Source organism: Staurois parvus, unplaced genomic scaffold (assembly GCF_062004578.1).
Source record: "Staurois parvus isolate SC_StPar_1 unplaced genomic scaffold, SC_StPar_1.0 ptg000025l, whole genome shotgun sequence".
Taxonomy (NCBI): Eukaryota; Metazoa; Chordata; class Amphibia; order Anura; family Ranidae; genus Staurois; species Staurois parvus.
This window is the reverse complement of record NW_028317821.1, coordinates 3,534,932-3,557,381: the sequence shown is the minus strand read 5'-3', so window position 1 is coordinate 3,557,381 and position 22,450 is coordinate 3,534,932. Positions and strand designations below refer to the sequence as shown.

The window sequence follows — 22,450 nt, the reverse complement described above, 5'->3', positions numbered from 1 at the left end:
CCTCTGTATATCCCTATCTTATGGGCCACATCTCTTGTAACATAAATTCAAGCCACTCCATCCTTAATACCTATACCAGTAATATATTATGTATAAGATTTGTTTGCATCTTTATTTTTCTACTTGATGTTTTCTAGAAATACATTAAAAATATATATGAAAACTAAAAGACAAACGTTTACTGCTATATCAGCAAACGCCAACTACCTAATGCCATTATAGGCAAACATTGTATACAAAACCCAGTCCTTGTTTGTTTACTTTTTCTGAGCTTTCATTCTAAAAGTCATAAAGACAGTTCAAAGAATTGCATGATTTTTTAAGAGACATATAAAGTTAAGAATTGAGTCATTTTGGCAAAATTATTTTCCTTCTGTGCATTTTAGATAGCTGCCTCTATCTTTCAATAAAAATATTGAAGTATAAAAAAAAAAAAAAAATTCTTATGTGCTGTTATGTTCTATGTATATGTTTATATACTCCATCTCACCATGTCGGTGCATATTGTCTCTATTTCTATGTATACTGTTGTATACCAATCTTTCAATAAAAATATTGAAGTATAGACAGCTGCCTCTATAAATGTATTTAATGCAAGCTCCGCAGTTCTTTTTGCACTGTAATAGTGGTGTCATTTTTGCCCTATGTCTTGTCTCCGTCATTTCCATTTAGAGAGTGGCTCATGATCTGACTTGCATACAATGGCCTGAAGAGCTTTGGACAAATCATGCTTCTGCCCTTCAAAAAAGAGCTAGGGCTTATTTAATGATGGAGAAATGCTTACACCGCTAAGTGTTTACTTACTTTAAGCAGTTCAGGATATTTTTCTTTTTTTTATTTGGCTCCCCTAAACCTGATTGGGTAACTCAAGTAAACAAAGACCAATATTAAATATACTCCTTTAGTAAATTAGCGAGCTGTAGCTCTAAGGAGCAGGGCCCTCTGTTTCCTCTTGCACAAAATTGTATTGTAACTATAATGTCTACCTTCATTCTGTAAAGTGCTGCGCAAACTGTTGGCGCCATATAAATCCTGTATAATAATGATAATAATAATAGCATAAATAGAACAAAGCAGGAAAAGCTTGCTTTAGTCCTGGAAAACCTGCAGATTATTGTTGGTAGGGATACAAATAAATACGGCTTTATCTCTCAAAATCTACTGAAACCAAAGCATTCATTCACAAAGGTGTTCTTGCTTCTAAGAATAAAAAAGAGTTAACTTACTCATCGTTTGTCAAAAGCGGTAATTGTTCACTAGGCTAAATGACAATCAATTTAGAACTGTCCGGCAAGTATTTAGGGAGCCCTCAGGATTCCTGTGATTGGTCTTCAAAGCTTACCTTCCAGCTACAAAAAGTAAGCCACCTCACAATTGAACATATCTAAAATATCAATTATGTGTACTCAACCAGACTTTTCATCCTTACCAATTGATATGTTTTTTTTAGCTCATGCACATAGAAGAATCCTGTGTAGTTAATTTCTTATTGTCATCTCAGATCTCATGCTATATAAATGCTAACATTATAAATAGATTGGTTTAAAATAGAACAGTGGCCTAGTAGTAGACAGAGGGTTAAAGTAGCTGTTAAATTTGTGTTCATCCTTTACATCCGATGACAAATATTTTTATTACTGTCATGTTGCAGTTATAATAAAAAGTATTATATGCGCTTGACATTGTAATATAGATAGTTACATGCCAACTACCTATACATTAAAAAAGGTAAGGGCGTATTCTATATTTTTTTCCTTAATAAGGGTAGATAAATATTTATATTAATTCAGCCCACCTTAGGAGTCACAGAGGGCCTGTTAACATTTATAACACATTTTTGCAAATGTTATTTCACTGGATTTATGTTTTTTGAAAGGCTGCAATAAATCTTGTCCATACGGTAAAGGATTATGATGCACACCTCAATATGCAATAATGTGCGCCATTCATTACTATGGGTCCCTGTAATATATGTTTGGGTTCATTTATTAAAGGAGTTGAGAATCTTCACATGATGGGGTTGATTTGCTAAAACCAGAGAGCGCAAAATCTGGAGCAGCTGTGCACAGAAACCATTCAGCTTTCAGTTTTTTGGGTTTTTTTTGCCAAAACTTAATTGAACAAACTGAAGTTAGAAGCTGATTGGCTGCCATGCACAGCTGCACCAGGTTTTGTACTCTCCAGTTTTAGTAAATCAAGTGGCTGTGTACACTTTGCATAGCCAATCATGAGCAGATTAAACCAATAATAATAAAAAATGCTTTTCACGATTGGGTAATTTAAATGAATCTTCATTCAACTTTTTGAGTGAAGATTATCAGTTCCTCTAGCAAATTAGCAGCATTTTATGTGATTTGTGCATTGTGTTTACTGCATTGTAGCACAATTATTTGAAAACCTACATAGCAATAATTTGTTTACTTGCCACAAAAAATATGTGTAACACCACAGCAAACACACAGATGTGAATGGGCCCAAAATTCTGTGACATTGTAAGCACCCATATGGTACAAATAGGTACAGTAGATAATAATTCCTTTAAAGTAATGTTTGAAAGCTGGACATTTTTTTATTTGGTGAAAAGATAGAAAACAGTTCTGTACTTTAGGAATCATGAGGTATGACAGTGGATGTGTGCATTAAGTCAGTGGTGTATTTAGGTTTCGTGTTGCCCTAGGCAACACAAAAATCATCCCCCCCCCCCCCCCCCCAGAGAGAGCCTGACACCAACCAACAACCTCCTCCCCCACGATGAGAGCCTGATATTGACCAACAACACCCCAGCCCCCCCCAACCCGAGAAAGCCTTCTACTACAACTGCCCTCTACACACTGGCAACCCCCACCCCAGCAAGAGAGAAGACACTCACCTTCACAGCTCCAGACATCCCCGGGAACAAAAGTCAGGCTTTGCATACACCATCAAGCAGCCCGAAGCCTCTCTCAGATCCCACCTGGTCCCCATGCTGCGTGTGTCTCTTCTTTAATCGCTGCCCCCCTGAAAAACGCCACCCTAGGCAAATGACTTGTTTGTCTTGTGGTAAATACGCCCCTGCATTAAGTGCAAAAATCTGGTCAAAATATTTTTTAACAGTAGACTCCCAGCTAATATATCTAGTTAGCTTGTCAGGTTTTCAGCAAAGAGGAATTTTTGGATATACAATTCATCTCTATTCTTCCTTTAAACAAGTAACATACTTATGGCTAGTCCTAATAGATACTGTTCATCTAACTCTCTGGTGCTATGTTTTGTTTTTTTTTAAATAGAGATTGACAGTTGGGAGACTGATTAAGAGAAGAATAGATTTGTTTTATATTTATAGGTTGATTCTGGTATTCAGGTCCCATAGGCACTAAAATTCCATGTATGCATGGACAAGTGCTCACTTAACAGTCCAACTCCCCTCTTCATCCTTCTCTGGTCTTTCATATGCCTATAAAAATAAAATGAACAAAAGACACAACAGCAATAAACACCCACTCAGATGTCTAAGGCCAAGATGGAAGGCCAGTGTTTGACGCACTAGTAAAACCTGGGACAGATTGTGTTGTTTGTATCACATTACTTTTAATGTGATTTGAGTCTTCCACAATTGCAAAATGCTGCAATTTTTACCAGAAACTGTTGGTCAGCAATCTTCTATTTTCTCTTTTACAGACATAAAGAGGAGCAGAACATTAATTGCTTACAATTGCTCTTTTAGGAGATTATTGGGCAATTGTTCTAGTGAACGATTTTTCCCATTCAAATATAACCTGTGAATTCACTCTCATGAGACTAATCTACTAACAGTAACCCAACAATCTCCCCCAATAGCACAAGATAGTGGTTTTTGTGCTAAGGGTTTTTTATGTTTCTGAGATTAAAAATCATCCATGTAATCCTAGACTAGGTTTTAAACATACAGACCACTTTTTAAAAAATACACTTATTATTGATTTTTCAGAACAGAAAGTAGACAAAATTGGTCCAATTGAAAAAAAAAAAAAACCTTAATGCTAACCGCGATAAAAGATATTCAAGCCACTCAGAATTCAACTTACTCTGTTCTGACTTCAGCTAATGAATTCTATTTGGCCTTGCACATAAAGTATATCTAAAGCCAAAATAAAAACCCCATTTCTTTTCAGTGCTGAATAGAGTAGAGAAGGGTTAAAACCACAGATTATTTTTTTTACTATTATTATTGAAGATTCCCTTTCTGTCCTCTAGACACATCAGAAAGTAGGATGATGTAGGAGTGAATTAAATCCTCTATAAGAAAGCTAACACCTGGACAAATGTCTCCATTGGAAAATTTCTCCTCTATTCCTTTACTAGCAAAATTTTAGATTCTCCCTCACATTTAGCCCCAGTGACAATGATCAGTAGCACACACAGATACAGAAAGCAGTAAAAAAAAGGTCAGGGGTTCTAACCATTTCCTACTCTATCTAAAAGGAAAAGAAAAAACATTTTGGCTTTACATACGCTTTAAGACCTATCAGTTAAGAATTAAAAGCTCTCTTTTGAAAAAAAGAAAAAAGCCACAATAGTTATAACATCACAACTGCGTAAATACATGCTCAATTTTAAAGGATTGCCTTTCGTGACAGTGAAACGTTAATAAATACACCTTATCAAACTTGTCTGGGCAGTTTCTTTTAGGGCACACCAATTTGCAAAATTGTTGAACATTCCCAGTAAGTTGGGGTAATTTACAATTGTACACTATAAGTTTTCTAGTATAGATAATGACAGAGGCGAAAACAATTTTAGGTATTATCACTTTGTCTATACCTAAGATGCACACTTGTGAAGTACAGACAAACCGAAGAAAAAAAAACTTTTAAAAGAAAACCAGTAACGTCATAAAATAACATAATAGGACAATCCAAAATGAAATGCACAAACCTGAGATTTATAACATATCTGTGTTTAACGAACACCTTTTAACTACATAATATATTCTGTATTAATATCCCACTTTATATTAGCCAAACTTGTAATGTTAGTGTCAATATATGTATGAATCACTTCATTGTATGTCAGTAAAAAAAGGAAAATAAAAAAAAGGGTTCAAGAATCAACTCGCCAGCCAGCTTGCCAACAACCAAATTAGCCTGTCTAACAGTATGTGTTAAAAACAGGGGTTTAGTTAGCACACATTTGCAAATACATACGTAAGCCACAGAGCCACATCATGGCACCCTGGTATTCTGTGGTCCTAACTCTACAAATTTGAGAGCCCCCATAGTAGAGGCACATGCATTTAAAGGATATTTTATTTTATTCACTTCATTGTACTCTCAGTTAGAAATCTACCCTTAGATCACCAAAGACTTTCCAGACATGAGAGGAAAGAGACCGCCATGGGGCTGATTTACTGAACAGGTAGTGAAAACTCACTTAGCTTTGTGAAAAAAGCAGATATGCTCACTTCGATCATCTAATTATGTGCAAGACAAAATACAGCAAAGTATTTATTTCGTAAACGAATCCCTACGAATCAATTCCAAATTACTAATATGGATTTTTGAGATTATTGTCTATGAGTTTGTTTTTACAGGTATACATACACTTTCAAATGCTCTCCGTGATTACCATGCAGACACAGTGGGGTTTACTTACTAAAGCTGGAGAGTGCAAAATCAGACTGACTTCTGCATAGAAACCAATCAGCTTCCAGGTTTAATTGCCAAAGCTTCATTGAACTAGCTGAGGTTAGAAGCTGATTGGTTTCTATGCAGAAGGGAGTCTGATTTTGGACTCTCCAGCTTTAGTAAATAAACCCCAGTGCAACAGAAGCACAAGAAAAAAATGGCATACAGGCTATATGGAAGGTATTTGCATCCATACACACAGAGAATATGATGGACAGTGTAAGAGGAAAACAGGACAAGCTGCATTGAGATTTCATTACCATCTGTTATTATTTACCAGGTACATAGATGATGCATCCTGCATAATAAGCGATAGATATTTACTTTTGTCAACAAGTTGTAGTTCACTTAGTAAATGCCTGCAAAACACACTCAAATATTATTAGGTGGCATCTTTGCCATAAAACAACTGGCCAATAAAAGAATGATTTGCACAGCTCTACACTCTATCCTACGATAAACTCCTTGTTTTGGGGGATTTGCAGTGTGAAATGTAGATAGCTTCTGTTTTAAGAAAACTAGAATGTGCTTTGCACCAGTTAATTGGCTGGCTTTCTGATTCCTTTTGGACCACCATACTATAGCCTATGTGGTTTTACTTTCTCAATGCTGTTACTGCAAATTGGGGTGCCAAGCTGACAATGCTAAGCTGTATATTAAGGATTTACTTGATAAAGTATATCACAATGCTAACACATTGTCCTCAGTAATCTTTCAGCTCCACCTATTTCTCTGTTTTCTATAAATGTGCAAATTAGATAGGAACTTGTTTTTAATCAACACACCTACCATGCCTTCCAACATACAAGAACAATGCTAAAAGGCATATTTCAAGTTGTAACACTATATATATATATATATATATATATATATATATATATATATATATATATATATATATATTGTTTGTAACATCGTGCAAACAATACAGAACTAGGTTGATTTCAGTGCAATGAAGGAAATATAACAGCCCTGTCCACATATTCATATCAAATGAGAGGGCTGATTTATACAACCCCCTTGTACAGTGTCATTTGTATTCCACCTCCCAAGTGAGAACAGTGTCTGAATTGCTTATAATGAGTATACAAAAAAAGAAACAGCTTTAATGCCAGAATAAAGGGTTGTCTTGTACCATCCCACCATGATCATATACTTAATCGTAAACAAACACAAACAGACAGAAATACTATATAGGATATATGCAACACATGGTTAATATTTGGGACCAATTTTTTTATTTTTGTCCAGAAACTAAAAAGTAAAGGCTGCCATATATGGCCCACATTTTGACTGATTCTTGCTGATTTGGTCGAAATTTGAGACATGGGTGCCCCTGTCAACACCTCCAGGCTTAAGAAAACTAAATTGTTCAATTGACTTTTATTGACGGAGCTGGATGGAAATTTGTTAGCCAAGCAGTGTCTGGAACCAATGAGATGCAGGCACTATTTGGTAGTTTGACAGGCCCATATGCCGGCTGTCCATCCATGGTGTTTAGTGTGGATATAGGAATCTATGCATGTATGTTTAGTTTTAGTTTTACATTACAGAATTTTTAGAGTACCAAGGCAGTATAAAAGGTGATTTCCAGAAATGTATATGTTGTTTTCTTTTCGTTAATTATAATGACACAAACGTATAACATATACTAAAGGAGCATATTTCCCATAGCCCAGTGCAAATGTACTTGCTCCAGATATCCAGTCCTATGCAGGTGAAACTGCTCTTTATCCTGTATATGACTACATGTCTGAAATAAACACAGCTTCACTGGGCTACATGAGAATTGTACCGCAAAGATAATTCGAAGGGCCTATTCACACTTGTCCACTTCGTTGCGGCAAAACTCTTAGATTTAGCTGCATGAAAATACATGTCAAGTAGGAATCCCATTCTTCCCCATCTATGCAATTAAGTGTGAAAGACAGAGAAATACTCTATAGGCCCATTTACACCTACACAAGTGAGTTTCCATGCGCTCTTCATGCACAAGGAATTGTGTAAACCCAAATAAAACACACTGTAGGAATATCTTCTCTATGATATCCTATTACAAATATAATGCTTTATTAAGAGATTCTCTCATTCTAGGACTTACTTTATTCAAGATACCATGTGAAAGGCAAACTAAGTTCTAGTTCTTAATCATTATTAATATTATTACATTACTTCATTTGTATTTGAATAAATCCTCTTTTAGTTTTGTAACTGCCTAGAATATACTCTAAAACCTATTGGACAAAAAAGACAAATCAACAGCATGAACAAGCTGCTAACAAAATTATATTTAACTTACGTACTTAAATGACCATCATGGCAAAAAAAATTGACTGCTGATAACAGTATGGCTTCAAAACACGCAATGACAGTTTTTAGTATATGAATTCATTTTTTCTCTTCTCGTGTCTTAAAATATAATCTGTTTTCTGCCCCCTAAATATCCTTCATAAAGCATTTCCTTATAATTCTTTCATAGTAAGAGTGCCCATTCATTAAAGATAGAATGCCCCAGGTCAGTTTTTAATGCCAAGTCTACTGCTGCTGACTAAGCTGTCTAGTAAATGTGACAAGGGAAGGTATTGGGACAAACATTAGGACTGATTAAGCAATGTCAACAACTTTTTAAAATAAATGATTAAACTATGTGAACAAAAGGTACGTTTTGTAAGCACCTCTGGCATTGTTATAGGTTGCTTCAACCCCTGCACACAATTGCTGATCAGCTTAGTTGGCATGTAAATGTAAAATTTAAAAATGGATTGCTATATAAAATACTATCAACGCATATATTAACTACATACTCTTATCACTTTTGACTTTTAAGATAGTAACCATCTAGTAACCATGTTTCTACAAGATCCCTATCACTTGCCAAAGTACTGATGAACACAAGAACAATTTCCAGCCAATGCACATTATTGGTGCCACTTGCTATTTATGTATTTATGATATAAACTTAGTGAAACAAAATAATCAGGTAAACAACTATTTCCTAATGTTTGATTTTACAGGTCGACAAAGGTTTGCTGATTTGGCAAAAGATACACCGTTTGATTTACCCTGAAAATCTAGCACAAAGGAAAATTAAAAAAAAAACAGCCTATACAAATCATATAGAACACAGATACATTTACTACAACAGGAAATACCACTCCATTAGATGAATCAAAAGATCTTTTACACATGCCATAGTTGAATAAGCTGCAGTCCACTGCATTTGATTCAAGTATGATTACGGTAGCAAAAATGTATTATTTTAATGGAAAAATGTACTGTATTTTGTCAGTGTTCACCGTAGGGTAATGCTTAATATATATGTTCCATACATGTTTTTATTTCATATTCTGCATGTTTGGTCTTCCATACTATTGTTAGGCCTCATACACACTGCTGCTTTACTACTGCTGAATCTGAGTTCAAGAGTTTTTGGCATTTTTTTGTCAAAGCCCCTGCAGTCGATTCAATAAATGGCTATGTGTTCATGCACAAATAGACTTTTATCAGAGTTTAACAGCAGCAGAGTTTAGGGCCAGTGAAACATCCCTTTCTTGAATGTAGAAGAATCGCGTTTAGGAGAAGAATGTTTTGGCCAAAAAACACTAAATGCTAGTAAATGCGTCTGCACGCACCTACGTGCTAGCATTTTGGCATTTATTCATTTCAATGGCAAGTACTTTGGACAATGAAATCAATAAACATCTAACCGCAAAACGTGGTACCGTGTTTACACATTTTTTTTGTGTTTAGCATTTTTCTGCTGCCAGCAGAAAAACCTTTCAGTGTGCATGAGGCCTTGATCATGAGTAACAAATGTACAGATTTGAAGATAGGCCACTAGATGGGGTTCAATTTTTTCACTGCAATCACTCACCTTCCATTCTTACCAGCAAGTATTAACAAATGGGTTTATAGAAAATTAATAGATGTCCCCATTTTTTTTCTAAAATAACTGCTGTCTCTTTTGAACCTGAGCTTTGTAGCTACAAAAGCCAAAAGATGTATGAAAGCATTTTGTGGAGGAGGAAGCTCACTACTGATGAAGCCTTATGAGTCTTATGAGACTATCTTTGGAGATCACTGTGGCTTTAGAGACCTGGTGCCCAAACTGTGGTCCTTTGGCACTATCCATGTGGCCCTTGGGATCTTTGCAGGCACTAATCTGAGTTTCCCTATTTCCTGTTACAGCGGTAATTGTATCCATGTAATATGTCTGCAGTCTATGAATGTTTCCAGAAGCATGTCCCCAATCCCAAAGAACTCCTATAATAGCATCTCACCATCTCCTCCAGCATTTCCTCAGCTCCGACCATCTCATGTATCTTGTTTGCAGTCTCTGACCATCTCTTCTATCATGTCTGCAGTCTCTGACCATCTCTGGTATCATGTTCACAGTTTCTAAACATCGCCCATACCATGCCAGCTGTCTTTGACCATTCCCTGAATTATATCAAGTCTCTGTCCATCTCTTGTGACCTGTCCGCAGTCTGTGACCATTTCTTGTGTTCTATCTACAGTCTCTGACTATCTCATGTATTATGTCCACAGGCTATGACTATCTCTTGTATCATGACCATAATCTTTAACTATATCTTGTTGTGTGTCTGCTGTCTCTGATACTGAATATTCACTGAATTTTATGCGTGGCTCTTTTGTGATGACAATATCCGCATTTGAGGCCCTCCATATCAAGAAACCTGACCACCCCTTATTAGAGAGTTGTATGCTGGGACAGAATGAAAGGCAGTAATGCTGAAACAATAGTATATGGTGCTACAAAGGAACTATAAGAGTTGGGTTATTCCAATTTTTAACAGTAGCAGAGACAACTACAATATTATTAGTATTATTGGTAAAATAATATATCAAGATCATTAAGAAATTATGAGCCAGAACAAGCTGGTAATGACACTAACATAAACGGTTGCAGCATGTACTATATTTATTTATTCTACAGTAGAAGCACAAACATGCTTAGAGGGAAAAACTCCTTTGTTGTTGGCCGTCTAACTGCTGGATCAAATAAAAAAACAGATTCAGTCCAAAAGTCTTGACCATGTGCTTATATTGTATCATTTAAGTGGACCTGGAAATTTGTCCATTATCCTGTTATATATAAGCATGTACATAGTTCTTATATTTACATTGTCACAACTGTGTAACACGATAAAGTGCATAATTTGTGACAATTGCAATTGGTGTAGTACAAGGCATTGATCCATCAATCTATCTGCTACTAAGGGTGGCTAAAATACTATTGTTTGTAAGCCGCAATCCCAAAGAAGTTGTCATTTAGGCAATAAATGTACAATTTCAATAAATCTTTTTTATTAAATTACGCAATTTTTTCACATTAGCACTTTAGATTGTCACGATGCCAAAATGTGAACAGACAGACAGATGTAAACAAGGGATCATTATTTAATACAAATTAAATTTTCCCCAATCCTGTGCACCAGCATTCTTATAGTTTTGGCCTGTGGGGCTGATTTACTAAATGGATACATGTAGCCTTGGTTCACTAAAAGAGCATACCACACTTCCTTCCCTGGTTGACCAGTCACTGAGGAACAAGGAATTAGCCAGATTGGATCATTTTGGCAAACCAGAGTTACAAATATTGAGATTATGACAACATTTCCTTCCCAACTCTAAAGGCATAAAGGTGTTTATCTGGCTATAATGTAACTGGCCAGCAAGCCTGTAGTAATGTTAATGTTTGATGATTGACAATCTGACACCAAGACCAAACACCTCCATGAGAATACATTCAGCTTCCGCATTCTTTTAGGGATCTTCAGGACCCCCAAGATCAGGGTACACTATTATGGTAAAACTATAGTTCATAGAGGCAGCCAATCACAGTGATAACCTAAAGTGGGTAGCAAGAGTAAAAAGAACGGGTCAAACGCCTGACCTTCTGGGCTGAATTTAGTATAAGTATAACAGAAAGTCCCAAGTTTCAGAGCTCCAAGGGTTCTCTACAAGAAAGCTGAAACTATGTAGGCAACTGTAGAGTAGCAGTTTAATAGATACACTTTAGAATAACTGTATGAATGCTACTTGACAGGTACAGACAACTGATATGAAAAAAATAGGTGTTTTTTTTTAAATCCCAAATTTTATATGCTGTCAGTCACACAGTTTAAGACTGCAAATGTGACAATAAGGTAGGAATATACAGCATACCCACAACTAGGCCATAGCTTTTTAAAGACTCACATGGCACAGCATTACTATACTGAACAATGAGGAATGGAGACCTTATCACTAGGTTTGAGATTTTTTTTTTGTAATAGACAGAATTTTATACTATATTAATCTTCAACAATTAGCTACTTTTCTTGAACATGTATGTTGCTTTGAAGTGCATAGACAGAGTTAAACAACGGAGCAGTCCTATGCATAGGCAAGTTTTCCCCCGTTTCTCACACAGCACTGTTCCTGCTACTTTGATATGATTTTTCGAAGACCAATAGTCAGACATTGTTATGGACTGATTATAATAATAAGATTGTCTTTTATTGTCAGTAGGATCATGTAGGCCAAAGCTAAGCAAACTCAAATGGCATGATTCCATGGCTAAATACTGTATAATAATAGCCAATGTATTTTTTGGTGTTTTATGCATCTATGGTCTCTTTAAGTGAAAAATTACCTAAACAAGAATTACAAGTAGCACTCTAAATGCACAGCTGAAATACATGTAAGTGAACTGGTTTACTTGTCCAATGATTCATGCCATCTGCCTGCTGCATAGACACTGGATCAGCAGTACGATGATGTTGATTTACTCTCCAATGAGCAGACTGGTGACACTTGAAAATGCCAAATTTGAACCAGGAAATATTAGTCATCTTGCTGATATGCAGTGAGTAACTACTAATACACTGCACTATATATTATTGACGCTGTTTAAAAACATCAGTGATAAGCTGGATTTAAGGCGTCCATAGATCTATGGAGGAGGACGCTCATGTAGGCATGATCTGAGCACCTGGAGATATATCTGTTGGCCAGCCATCTGTGAAGAACAATGCTCAGCACATCTAGATATACATATTTAAGTACATTGTGAAAGGAGGAGTAAGCTGCACCTAACTAGTGCCATCTTGTAATCTTGTAATGTAGGAAAGAAAAGTTGATTGGATAAGATTTTCAACTCTGTTCAACTAATTATTCCCCTAAAAGCAGTCAAATAGAGGCTGCCACCATAGACAGTAGCTATGGGTAGCCAAATTGAGAAGTGACTATCTCAAGCCAAGAACAGAAAAACGGCCTTTTGTAATAAAAGACAATGACATCAAATGTACCTGGTAGGCTTAGGAACACCATAATTATAACATCTGCAACCATACCACTGTGACTCTGTAATTTTTTTCTTTTAAGAGTGGCTTGGTTGCAAAAACTCCTTAAGACAATGTCATCTAAACCAGTCCTTGGGGATCACCGGGACACCAAGTTTTCCAGACTTATTTACAGAATCACTGGTGACTAATAACTGCAACTCTGCAATTACCTGGAAGCTTCCAAAAAGTCAACTGTTACTGGTTTTTGAGAGACCGTGTCCTAATAGTTGAGAAAATGTATGTATTAGCAGCTTTATTTGAAAAGAGCAAACAAAAATGATTATATTCATGATTGCATTGCATGAGATGTTAGCTATGAGTGCTCTGTCACATAGACAGTTCAATTTTGTGCTGACTTTTGTAAACAATTCTAATAGTAATTATAATAATAATAATATATAATAGTAATACATAATATGTAATTTTTGTACCCACTATGCCTCACGTGACACTTCAGTAAACCCGAGGCACATAATGTCATGGATACCTTATTAAACAAAGAGAAAACATCCCAATTCTCCTACTTGATTCACAAATGTCTGCACTGACCCTTTTAGAGCCAGAGGGTGATACACATACACACACAAAAATGTTATGGCTTTATAGTAAATCAACAAGAAGGGACATGCCAGCATGCCACTGATATATGTCACTGCGTTTTTAGCTGTAATATATCTCTTTTCACCCTTGCCACAACATTCTGTCTAATAATTCATGTAACATGTTAATAAGATTTTCAATAACACATTTAATTACATCTTTTTGTTTGCTTCCAGCTTGGCTTCAATGTAGAAAATATTACAATGCGTACCAAAGGACAAGTGCCTACATGGTGGGGATGCCCAATGGCCTCAGGGTCTGTTTATAAAAGGCTGAATTGATTTTCAGTTTTTCAGCTAAAATATGAATATCTACATTTTCAGTTTTAAAGAAGAGGAAAGGAAAGAAAATGATGGCTACATTTTATTTTATCCGTTTATCTTTTTTTTTCTCTCCCCTTTTAATAATTATTTAGAGAATAAAAAGTGGGATTTGCTGAAACCAAGTTTATTAGGTACATGGGGGTAGATTTACTACAACTGTAGCATTCCAAATCTGGTGCAGCTGTGTATGGTAGCCAATGAGCTTCTAACCTCAGCTTGTTCAGTTAAGTTTTGGTAATAAAACCTGGAAGCTGATTGGTTTATATGCAAAGCTGCACCAGATTTCACACTCTCCAGCTATAGTAAATAAACCCCATAGTAATTGCAGTGCTTAAAATAATATATATAGGAGCTGCTAGATGATGGCAATTGTATCATCTGATATATATTAGAAAGAATGAAAAACAATGTCTGGTGCAAGCAGGTGATGTCTGGTGGGTTTCATTATTTTTTTAGGGTGCCTGCAGTTGGCAACCTTCATTTGGCACTGAGAAGCACCTCCACTATATCCTTTGGTGTGGCGGTCATCTCAATAGGTTGCTATGGGACCCATGTTGCATTGCAGGTTTTGGATAGGGCAGAAGGTAGAATATGCATGCTGTGGGCACCTAACTTTGAGAGCCCCCAGGGGCTTTTGAAAGTGATGTACAGGGACTGCCATCTGGTGCTTAGTCTTGTGGAAAGAAAGAAAAATCTTCCATAAAGTTTTCTATAACTAGGTTGAGTCATAATATTACATCTTTAAGCAAAAATAATCTTGCAAAAGGCAGTTTAGAGATACTTTCTTGAATGTCACCCATAATTATGATCATGCACAAAGATATCAGCACAAAGCTAACTTTCTCTTAGAGAAAGCTACTAAAGAATTCAGCAGTCAATTTTTCCAGCCTCTCCCAAGCCTGAAATGACAGATGACATTAAACAATAAACTGCATGCATCTACATGACAACTGCTAGTTAAATTATAGAACCTTTTCCATAGAGATCGATGCATTTTATTAGGCCTCATTCACACTTTTGCATTCTGTTGTGGGGGCGCGTTACTGCAGAAAGGTTTACATGCATTGCATCATGGCAGCTCATTAACATTGAAAAGATTGCTACTGCTTCACAAAGAACAAAAAAAAACTAGAACCGTAGCATTTTTGTAATGCAGTGCACCACAGTGCACACACCGATGCACAGACCCACTGGCACCTACTGCCCATGTGCATTGGAATGTCATTCTAAATGTCTAGCAACACAACCCACTACACAAAGTGTCATGCATTACTGTGTACAGTTTACCGCATGCTACTGCAATGTATAAGCATGAAAGGGGCCTTAATGTTTTCTACTCATACCCCAGTCATAGGGAGCACACACCCTCCTCAATAACATCATCACCAATGATGTACAAAATACAATAACCAACAGCAACTAATTACAGTAAGTTTCCACATTAAGTAAAATCAGTGAAAAGATATTTTCTGATTGTTCACTGTTTTTATTTATTTATTTATTTTTTTGTTAAGTGAGAGACTATGGCCTACCCAAAACTGTCTTGCCTAGACATAAGACCCATTGTAGGTAAACTGTAGCTATACCGCCAGTATGTAATTGCCGTCAAGACATAGTTTACAATGAAAACCCGTATGCATTAAAGACAAATTCTAATGGTCAGCTAATGAAACACTGCTAAGGCACGGATAAAATGTTCAACTGTGACTCTATAAAACAGACGTGATTTGTACAAAATATAAAATATGAGTTTCATGTACATTTCGTGAAATAAAACTTGAAGCAATGGGTGCGCCTTTTTTTTGTGGATAATTATATAAATATATATTGCAGTTTAATATCATGTAAATGATAATTATTATGGTGACAAATCCTCGTCATCTTTATTACCATGGTTGCATTTACCTATAGATGTGAGATGATCATAACCAGATTGGGAGTTCATGATTAGTGCAACCAGATTGGGAGTGGATTGTAAGGTATATGGGTATCTTCTGTTCACACTAAACACCACTGACTGATAATTCTTGGAAGGCTGAAAGCCAACTGGTCAGGTTAGGTATTTCCAGCCAATTGCTATTGTTCTACGGCAGTACAAGTGTGGGTGTGCTACACATATTTTTTCAAGAAAACTATAATTTAGACATCAAGTTTAACCGCCATCTTATGCCAGGAGATGGATGATTACCAGCATGTCTTTACATTTAGACTGATGGTGAAGAATTTAGAATTCTTAAGAGCTGGACTAATATTTTTTCCTAACCCGGTTTAGATAAAGCTATGTTCTCCTGATCTAAGTATACTTTGTCATTTATAAACCTTTAAGTAGAAAGATCCTAAAAAAGAGAAGATGAAAAAAAAAATCACCTTTTCTGCTTTTGTTGTTACCCATGTGCAACAAAGCAACAATCAAGCATTTTTCTCCTGTGTTATACAGAGCAAGGCTAAAATATAAATTACAAAAGATCTCCCAAGTTGCTAAGGACACATCTTTATTTATGAATACATTTTGTATATACGATATATAGAACATTATATAACTATGCAGCATTCAGTCAAGAAAACATATCAAAGTAATTATTAGATAAAATATATATTTATTATTAGGGGTTGTCAGGTAGAAGCACCAGGCCATATATATATATATATATATATATATATATATATATATATATATATATATATTAAATTGTAAGCTCTATGAGCAGGGCCCTCATATTCCTTCTGTACTGAAATGTATTGTAATTGTATTGTCTCCCTTATATTGTAAAGCACTGCACAAACTGTCAGCGCTATATAAATCCTGTATAATAATAATATATATAGTGTCAATTTAAAGTTTTCTTGCTGAAACTATCAGATTTGAATATAATTGGCTGCTGTGACACTTTATAGACACTTTTGTTAGAGTTACATTTGCAAATAGGCCAACAGTGTTTAAAACTGTAAGCGTTATACTTAAACTGTTTTATTTTGTAACAGACAAAGTGAATAAAGTGTTATAAGTTTGTAATGACTAATGTGCATAGTGAGCATATTCTTAGCCTTTATCTATGGATTAGTATATTATTTGCCCTTCTATGTACCAAGCTAGGTATTTTAAGCAAAAAATATATAGAGTGTGAATCCATGCAAAAATATTTGAAAAAACAGTCTGTCCTGAGGTCACTGCTTCATTAAATGTTTTCCTACTAAGGAAGACATACTGCTAATGAATTGCTGACCTACATTCTAATATAAATAAATGAGGGGTTCTTGCTTTATCTATCTGGAGAAATTAAAAAGATAATACACAAACACACTTTATCTCTCTATCTATCTATCTATCTATCTATCTATCTATCTATCTACCTATCTATCCGTAAATATATATTGCCATTTTAAAACATATTTGCATGCTACCACTTTTATGTTTGCTACTAATTTTCATACTGCTGGTAACTATTTTAAATATAGTAGGTTTTCCCAATGGTAAACTGCTAAATTGGCAAGTTTTAATGCAAGACATGCTGTGCCCCATATCCATATATATCTATGTTATCTATCTAACTATCTATCCTCCCTCCAGTTAAAGTTTCTCTTTCTCTCGCTTTCTCTCTCTCTTTCACCTGATATATATATTTTGTTCACGTTATCATTTTTATAATCACTTGCATATGAGTTTTTATAGATTTATGGAGCGCGGCACATATATGTATCTATAGATATATATAATTTTGTATATAGTATATATATATATATTTTTTATTTTATTTTTTTTTGGGGGGGGGGGTTTCCATTAGCCCCCTCCACAGAAAATCTATGTATGTTTGGAAGTGCTAATAACTGTGACTATTATGTATAAAACATCTAACAATATTTTTTCTTTTGTTTTGTTTTGTTTTCCCATAAGCCCCCTCCACAGAAAATCTATGTATGTTTGGAAGTGCTAATAAAAATGACTATTATCTATAAAACATCGAACAATATTTTTTGGTTTTCTTTGTTTTCCCATAAGCCCCCTCCACAGAAAATCTATGTATGTTTGGAAGTGCTAATAAAAGTGACTATTATCTATAAAACATCGAACAATATTTTTTTTTGGCTTTGTTTTCCCATAAGCCCCCTGCACAGAAAATCCATGTATGTTTGGAAGTGCTAATAAAAGTGACTATTATCTATAAAACATTGAACAATATTTTTTCTGTTTTGGTTTGTTTTGTTTTTCCATAAGCCCTCTCCACAGAAAATGTTTGCATGTTTGGAAGTGCTAATAAAAGTGACTATTATGTATACAACATTGAACAATATTTTTTTTTTGTTTGTTTGTTCTTCCCATTAGCCCCCTCAACAGAAAATCTATGTATATTTTGAAGTGCTAATAAAAGTGACTGTATAAAATATCTAACAATATTTAAAAAATATATATATATATAAATATATAAATGAGAATTGTTTCAACTAGAATATTGTCATAATTCTGGATGCAAAGTTGAGGCTAAGGAACAAATTAGTAAATTAAAGTTTCTGATATACTGTATGTTTAATTTGAGCAGTTCTGCCTCAGATACACTTCCACTGGATAAACAATGCTACCATAAACAATTATAAGACCTACATATAGAAGACTACCAGGACTATTGATATAAGCTCTGGTGCTTCCTCTGTAAGAAAATACACAAAAAATATAAACATAGAAAACAAAATATGTAGAAGAATGTATAAAACCATAACCTACATTATAGTTGTGTTCTAATGATTTATTATTATTTTTTTATTATACAGGATTTATATAGCACCAATAGTTTGCTCAGCGCTTTACATTATAATGGGAGACAATACAATTTAGACATACTCTTGAGATTTAGGCCTGGTTATGTCTGAAGAAATGAAGAAAAACCAGTGAATGCAGTGTGATGCCGCATGTATGTACGGCCCCATTCATTTCCCTGTGTTTTATTCCATGCTACAAGCTCAAATAAACCTTTATTAAAGATCGCTCACCAATCACAGGCACAGACAAAGGCACATATATATTACAATATTATATATTGTAATACAGTCTTACAATATTACATATATATTTATAATGTGTTCAAACATATATGTAGAAAATTATAAGATACAGGAAATGAATATGTTCCGGATCCGATTTTTTAGCACATTTGCATCTTGTGCATTCACAGGTGTGTATGCATTATTTGATATACTTCGTGCATTTTTAGACGTTTGTTGTATAGCCCTCTATCTATGTTATCGGGGAAATGTGACAGATGTAAGTGATGTGTTGTGATACAGCTCAGATGCGGTCGCTGTGCCATGTCCTATGTGTCTAGTGTGGAATGTGCAATCCCATCAGCAGGGAACAATGGGACATTAGAGAGAAGATCGCATCCTCCTGTATATCTAGGTCTGATCATACACCTATTCTGTGATCAGACGATCGTCCACTTTCAATCGATGCATGATATCTCACTTTCCTGACAGCTTGTATGTCTATTATTTTGTGGCTTCGTTATTCTAGCTTTCTGCAGCAAATAGAGTGGAAAAATCCTCGGAAGAAAGGGCCAAATTCCTTATTTACTAACATTTCTTATAGGAATATAAACAGTTGCGCCCAGCTAGATCTGTCGTACTATAGATCTCATTCTAAAGGACATACTGCACTCACATAAAAGTGGTAGGAGTGTCAGAATCCTGGTCTGCTGGTACTTGTAGTTCCATACCAGTGAGCTACAGGCAGTACTTGTTCGGTCTGTCCACTGTAATAAATACAGCAGAGGCTTTAACAATTTTTAACAAATTTTGATTTCCACTGAATTTGTGCTTATGAAGGTTTTCTGCTGTAGCCTTTCCGAACTCAAGATTCAACTACATACCTTCCCATTTATGTGCATAGATGCCAGTTAGTGTGTGCAATGTCCTGCACTAGGGGAATCTAGAAGGTGTGAAGTGTAAGCTTATGGGCTCACTTCTGCTTCTTGCAAATTTCATGTGTGCTCATATTTGTGACAGATGAAAATGAGGTGTAGTGGTGGATGATGCCAATCTATGGTGCCAAACCTGACTGCCCCAGTAGCCCAGTGATTAGACTGCTTTTAGTTTACTGGGCTGATCAGAAATAAAGACTCCATAGGAAAGGTGACAAAACTCCTGTGCACATTTATGGAATTATTGCATTTATGGATGTTACTAAAGATCTGCTGGTCTGATCAGAAATGAGGACTACATAGGAAAGGTGACATAATAACAGGGCACAGCTATGGAGTTATTGTATTTATGGATGTTACTTAAGATCTGCTGATATGATCAGAATTGAGGACTACATAGGAAAGGTGACATAATAACAGGGCACAGCTATGGAGTTATTGTATTTATGGATGTTACTAAAGATCTGCTGGACTGATCAGAAATGAGGACTACATAGGAAAGGGGACATAATAACAGGGCACAGCTATGGAGCTATTGTATTTATGGATGTTACTAAAGATCTGCTGTTCTGACCAGAAATGAGGACTACATAGGAAATGTGACATAAATCCTCTGTACAGCAGTGGAGTGATTGTATTTATGGATGTTACTACAGATCTGCTGGTCTGATCAGAAATGAAGACTACAAAGGAAAGGTGACAACACTCCTGTGCTCAGCTATGGAGTTATTGTATCTATGGATGTTACTAATGATCTGCTGGCCTGATTAAAAGGAAGGTGATATTATTGGGTGCTACAGTTCCCTGTCAGTTGGACTCCTGCCTAAACTGACAACAAATACAGACCTTTCAGGAAAAGTGCCATGCACATGGAATCCTCTACACAGCCATGCAAGCCTCAGATTTATGGATGGTATTAATAGTTCTTCTGGTCTGACCAGTAGATAGACACACCCTACCGTCACGTTTAGTTCTCTAGCCCAATGACAATCTACATACAAATTTATAAATGCTTTTGCATATATAGGATCGGCGGAGCTCAGCTGGTGTGCAGGGCCCTAGGGGCCCCCTGTCTACTCACCAGGCAGCCGATGTCTCAGGATCCAGGGGCAGAAGCTGAGCGGGTCCCTGTGCAGTAAGCGATGTTGGGGGATGCCCAGACCATGCCCATAGGGGTTAGCTGCAGGTTCCGGGAATACCAGATCTGGGGCCCCAAACAGGCGGATCCCAGGGCGGAGGGGGCCAGGGGCCAGTCCGTGGCCTGCTTCAGGGTACTTGATAGCAGTGGGTCTAAGAGGCTCCTCTGGGCTTCTGTCCGGACCTACCAATGCCTCTATAGAGAATCCTTTCCTGGCTGGAGGCAAGAACATGGTGCTGCCCCTGGGGCCAATTAGCAGAACATAGGAGTCACTGTGTGCCAGTCCTCATCCCTCCTCTACACACTGATTGCTCCGGATCTTCTGATGTCCTCAGATGGCACCTCCTTGGATGAGAAGAAGCCTGGTGCACAGATTTGTAGCTGAGATGAGCTCAGGTGTCAGTGCCAGGCATACAGCAATGGGGGAGAGCCTAGACTGTGCTGGGTAAGGCATAGCACCTAGCAGTGCAGTACATGTGGACAAGCTCCTCCTCCACCACACCTCCACCAATAGCAGATGTACTTGCAGGCGCAGCCCAAAAAGCCACGCCCATATGTCAAAGCTACAGGAAGATCTAGGTCCCTGCAGGACTTGTAACCTGCTTCTAAAATGAAATCCTAATCAGCCCAAATCATAGCAGCAGCAGCAGCAGGTCACCTTGTGTACATCCCCCCCATGTCAGATCCAAGCTGTGCCTCCCATCAGGACACAACACAGCTCCTTCCAACAGTGACTCACTGGTGAGATGTATGTTACATCCATCAGCAGCAGCCACAGTCACAGAGATCAGACAAATCACCCCTATGTTTACACTGACAAAATCATTCTGCAGGCTGAACTGAGAAGTCACTGTAACATCATTAGCTAATTGTTCTATATAATTACTGCTTTGCTGCAATTGATCTGTTAATAATGATCTTCCAAAGTGATACAAATGGACCCGAAATTACTGTCAATAACACCAGTGTTTCCTGTTAGCAGAGGTGGCTTTGTCAAATGAGCCCCAGCTAGTCCTGATTCATGAATAATACCAGGAATGTCTATGGTGATCTTCCTGTTAATGTTTTATATTGTCATTGAACATAAAAACAGGAATATGCCAGTGCCTACACTGTCCCTAGCACTAGGATTGTATAATATCACATGCATATTTAAGAATTTTATTTATCCCATGATAAAGGCTGAGCAAAATGGAGAGGTTGTATTTTTTTAGTTTCTCCAATATTTAGGAAAATCAAGAGATTTGGTAGAAAATGGCAAAAAAAAACGCCAAAAATGCCATATTTAAGCAGAATTTAAGTTATCTCACGATAAAGGCTGAGCAAAATAGAGAGTTTGCATTTTTTATTTTCTCCAGTATTTAGGAAAATCAAGAGATTTGGTAGACAATGCCAAAAAAAAGCGAATGGAAAAAAAAATGCCAAAAGTGCCATATTTAAGCAGAATTTTATTTATCCCAGGATAAAGGCTGAGCAAAATGGAGAGTTT

At 36.4% G+C, this 22,450-nt stretch overlaps 1 protein-coding gene across 1 annotated transcript in view; it reads right to left on the bottom strand.

Annotated features, from left to right (window-relative positions):
• The window catches only part of LOC149471185 (homeobox protein EMX1-like), a 30,702-nt gene extending 9,286 nt beyond the window's left edge, over positions 1-21,416 (bottom strand). Inside the window, exon 1 of the mRNA XM_089693845.1 lies at positions 20,905-21,416. Within this exon, the coding sequence (XP_089549971.1) occupies positions 20,905-21,193 (289 nt within the window). The 5' untranslated portion in view covers positions 21,194-21,416. The remainder of the gene's footprint in view (positions 1-20,904) is intronic.
• Positions 21,417-22,450: the final 1,034 nt, after the last annotated feature.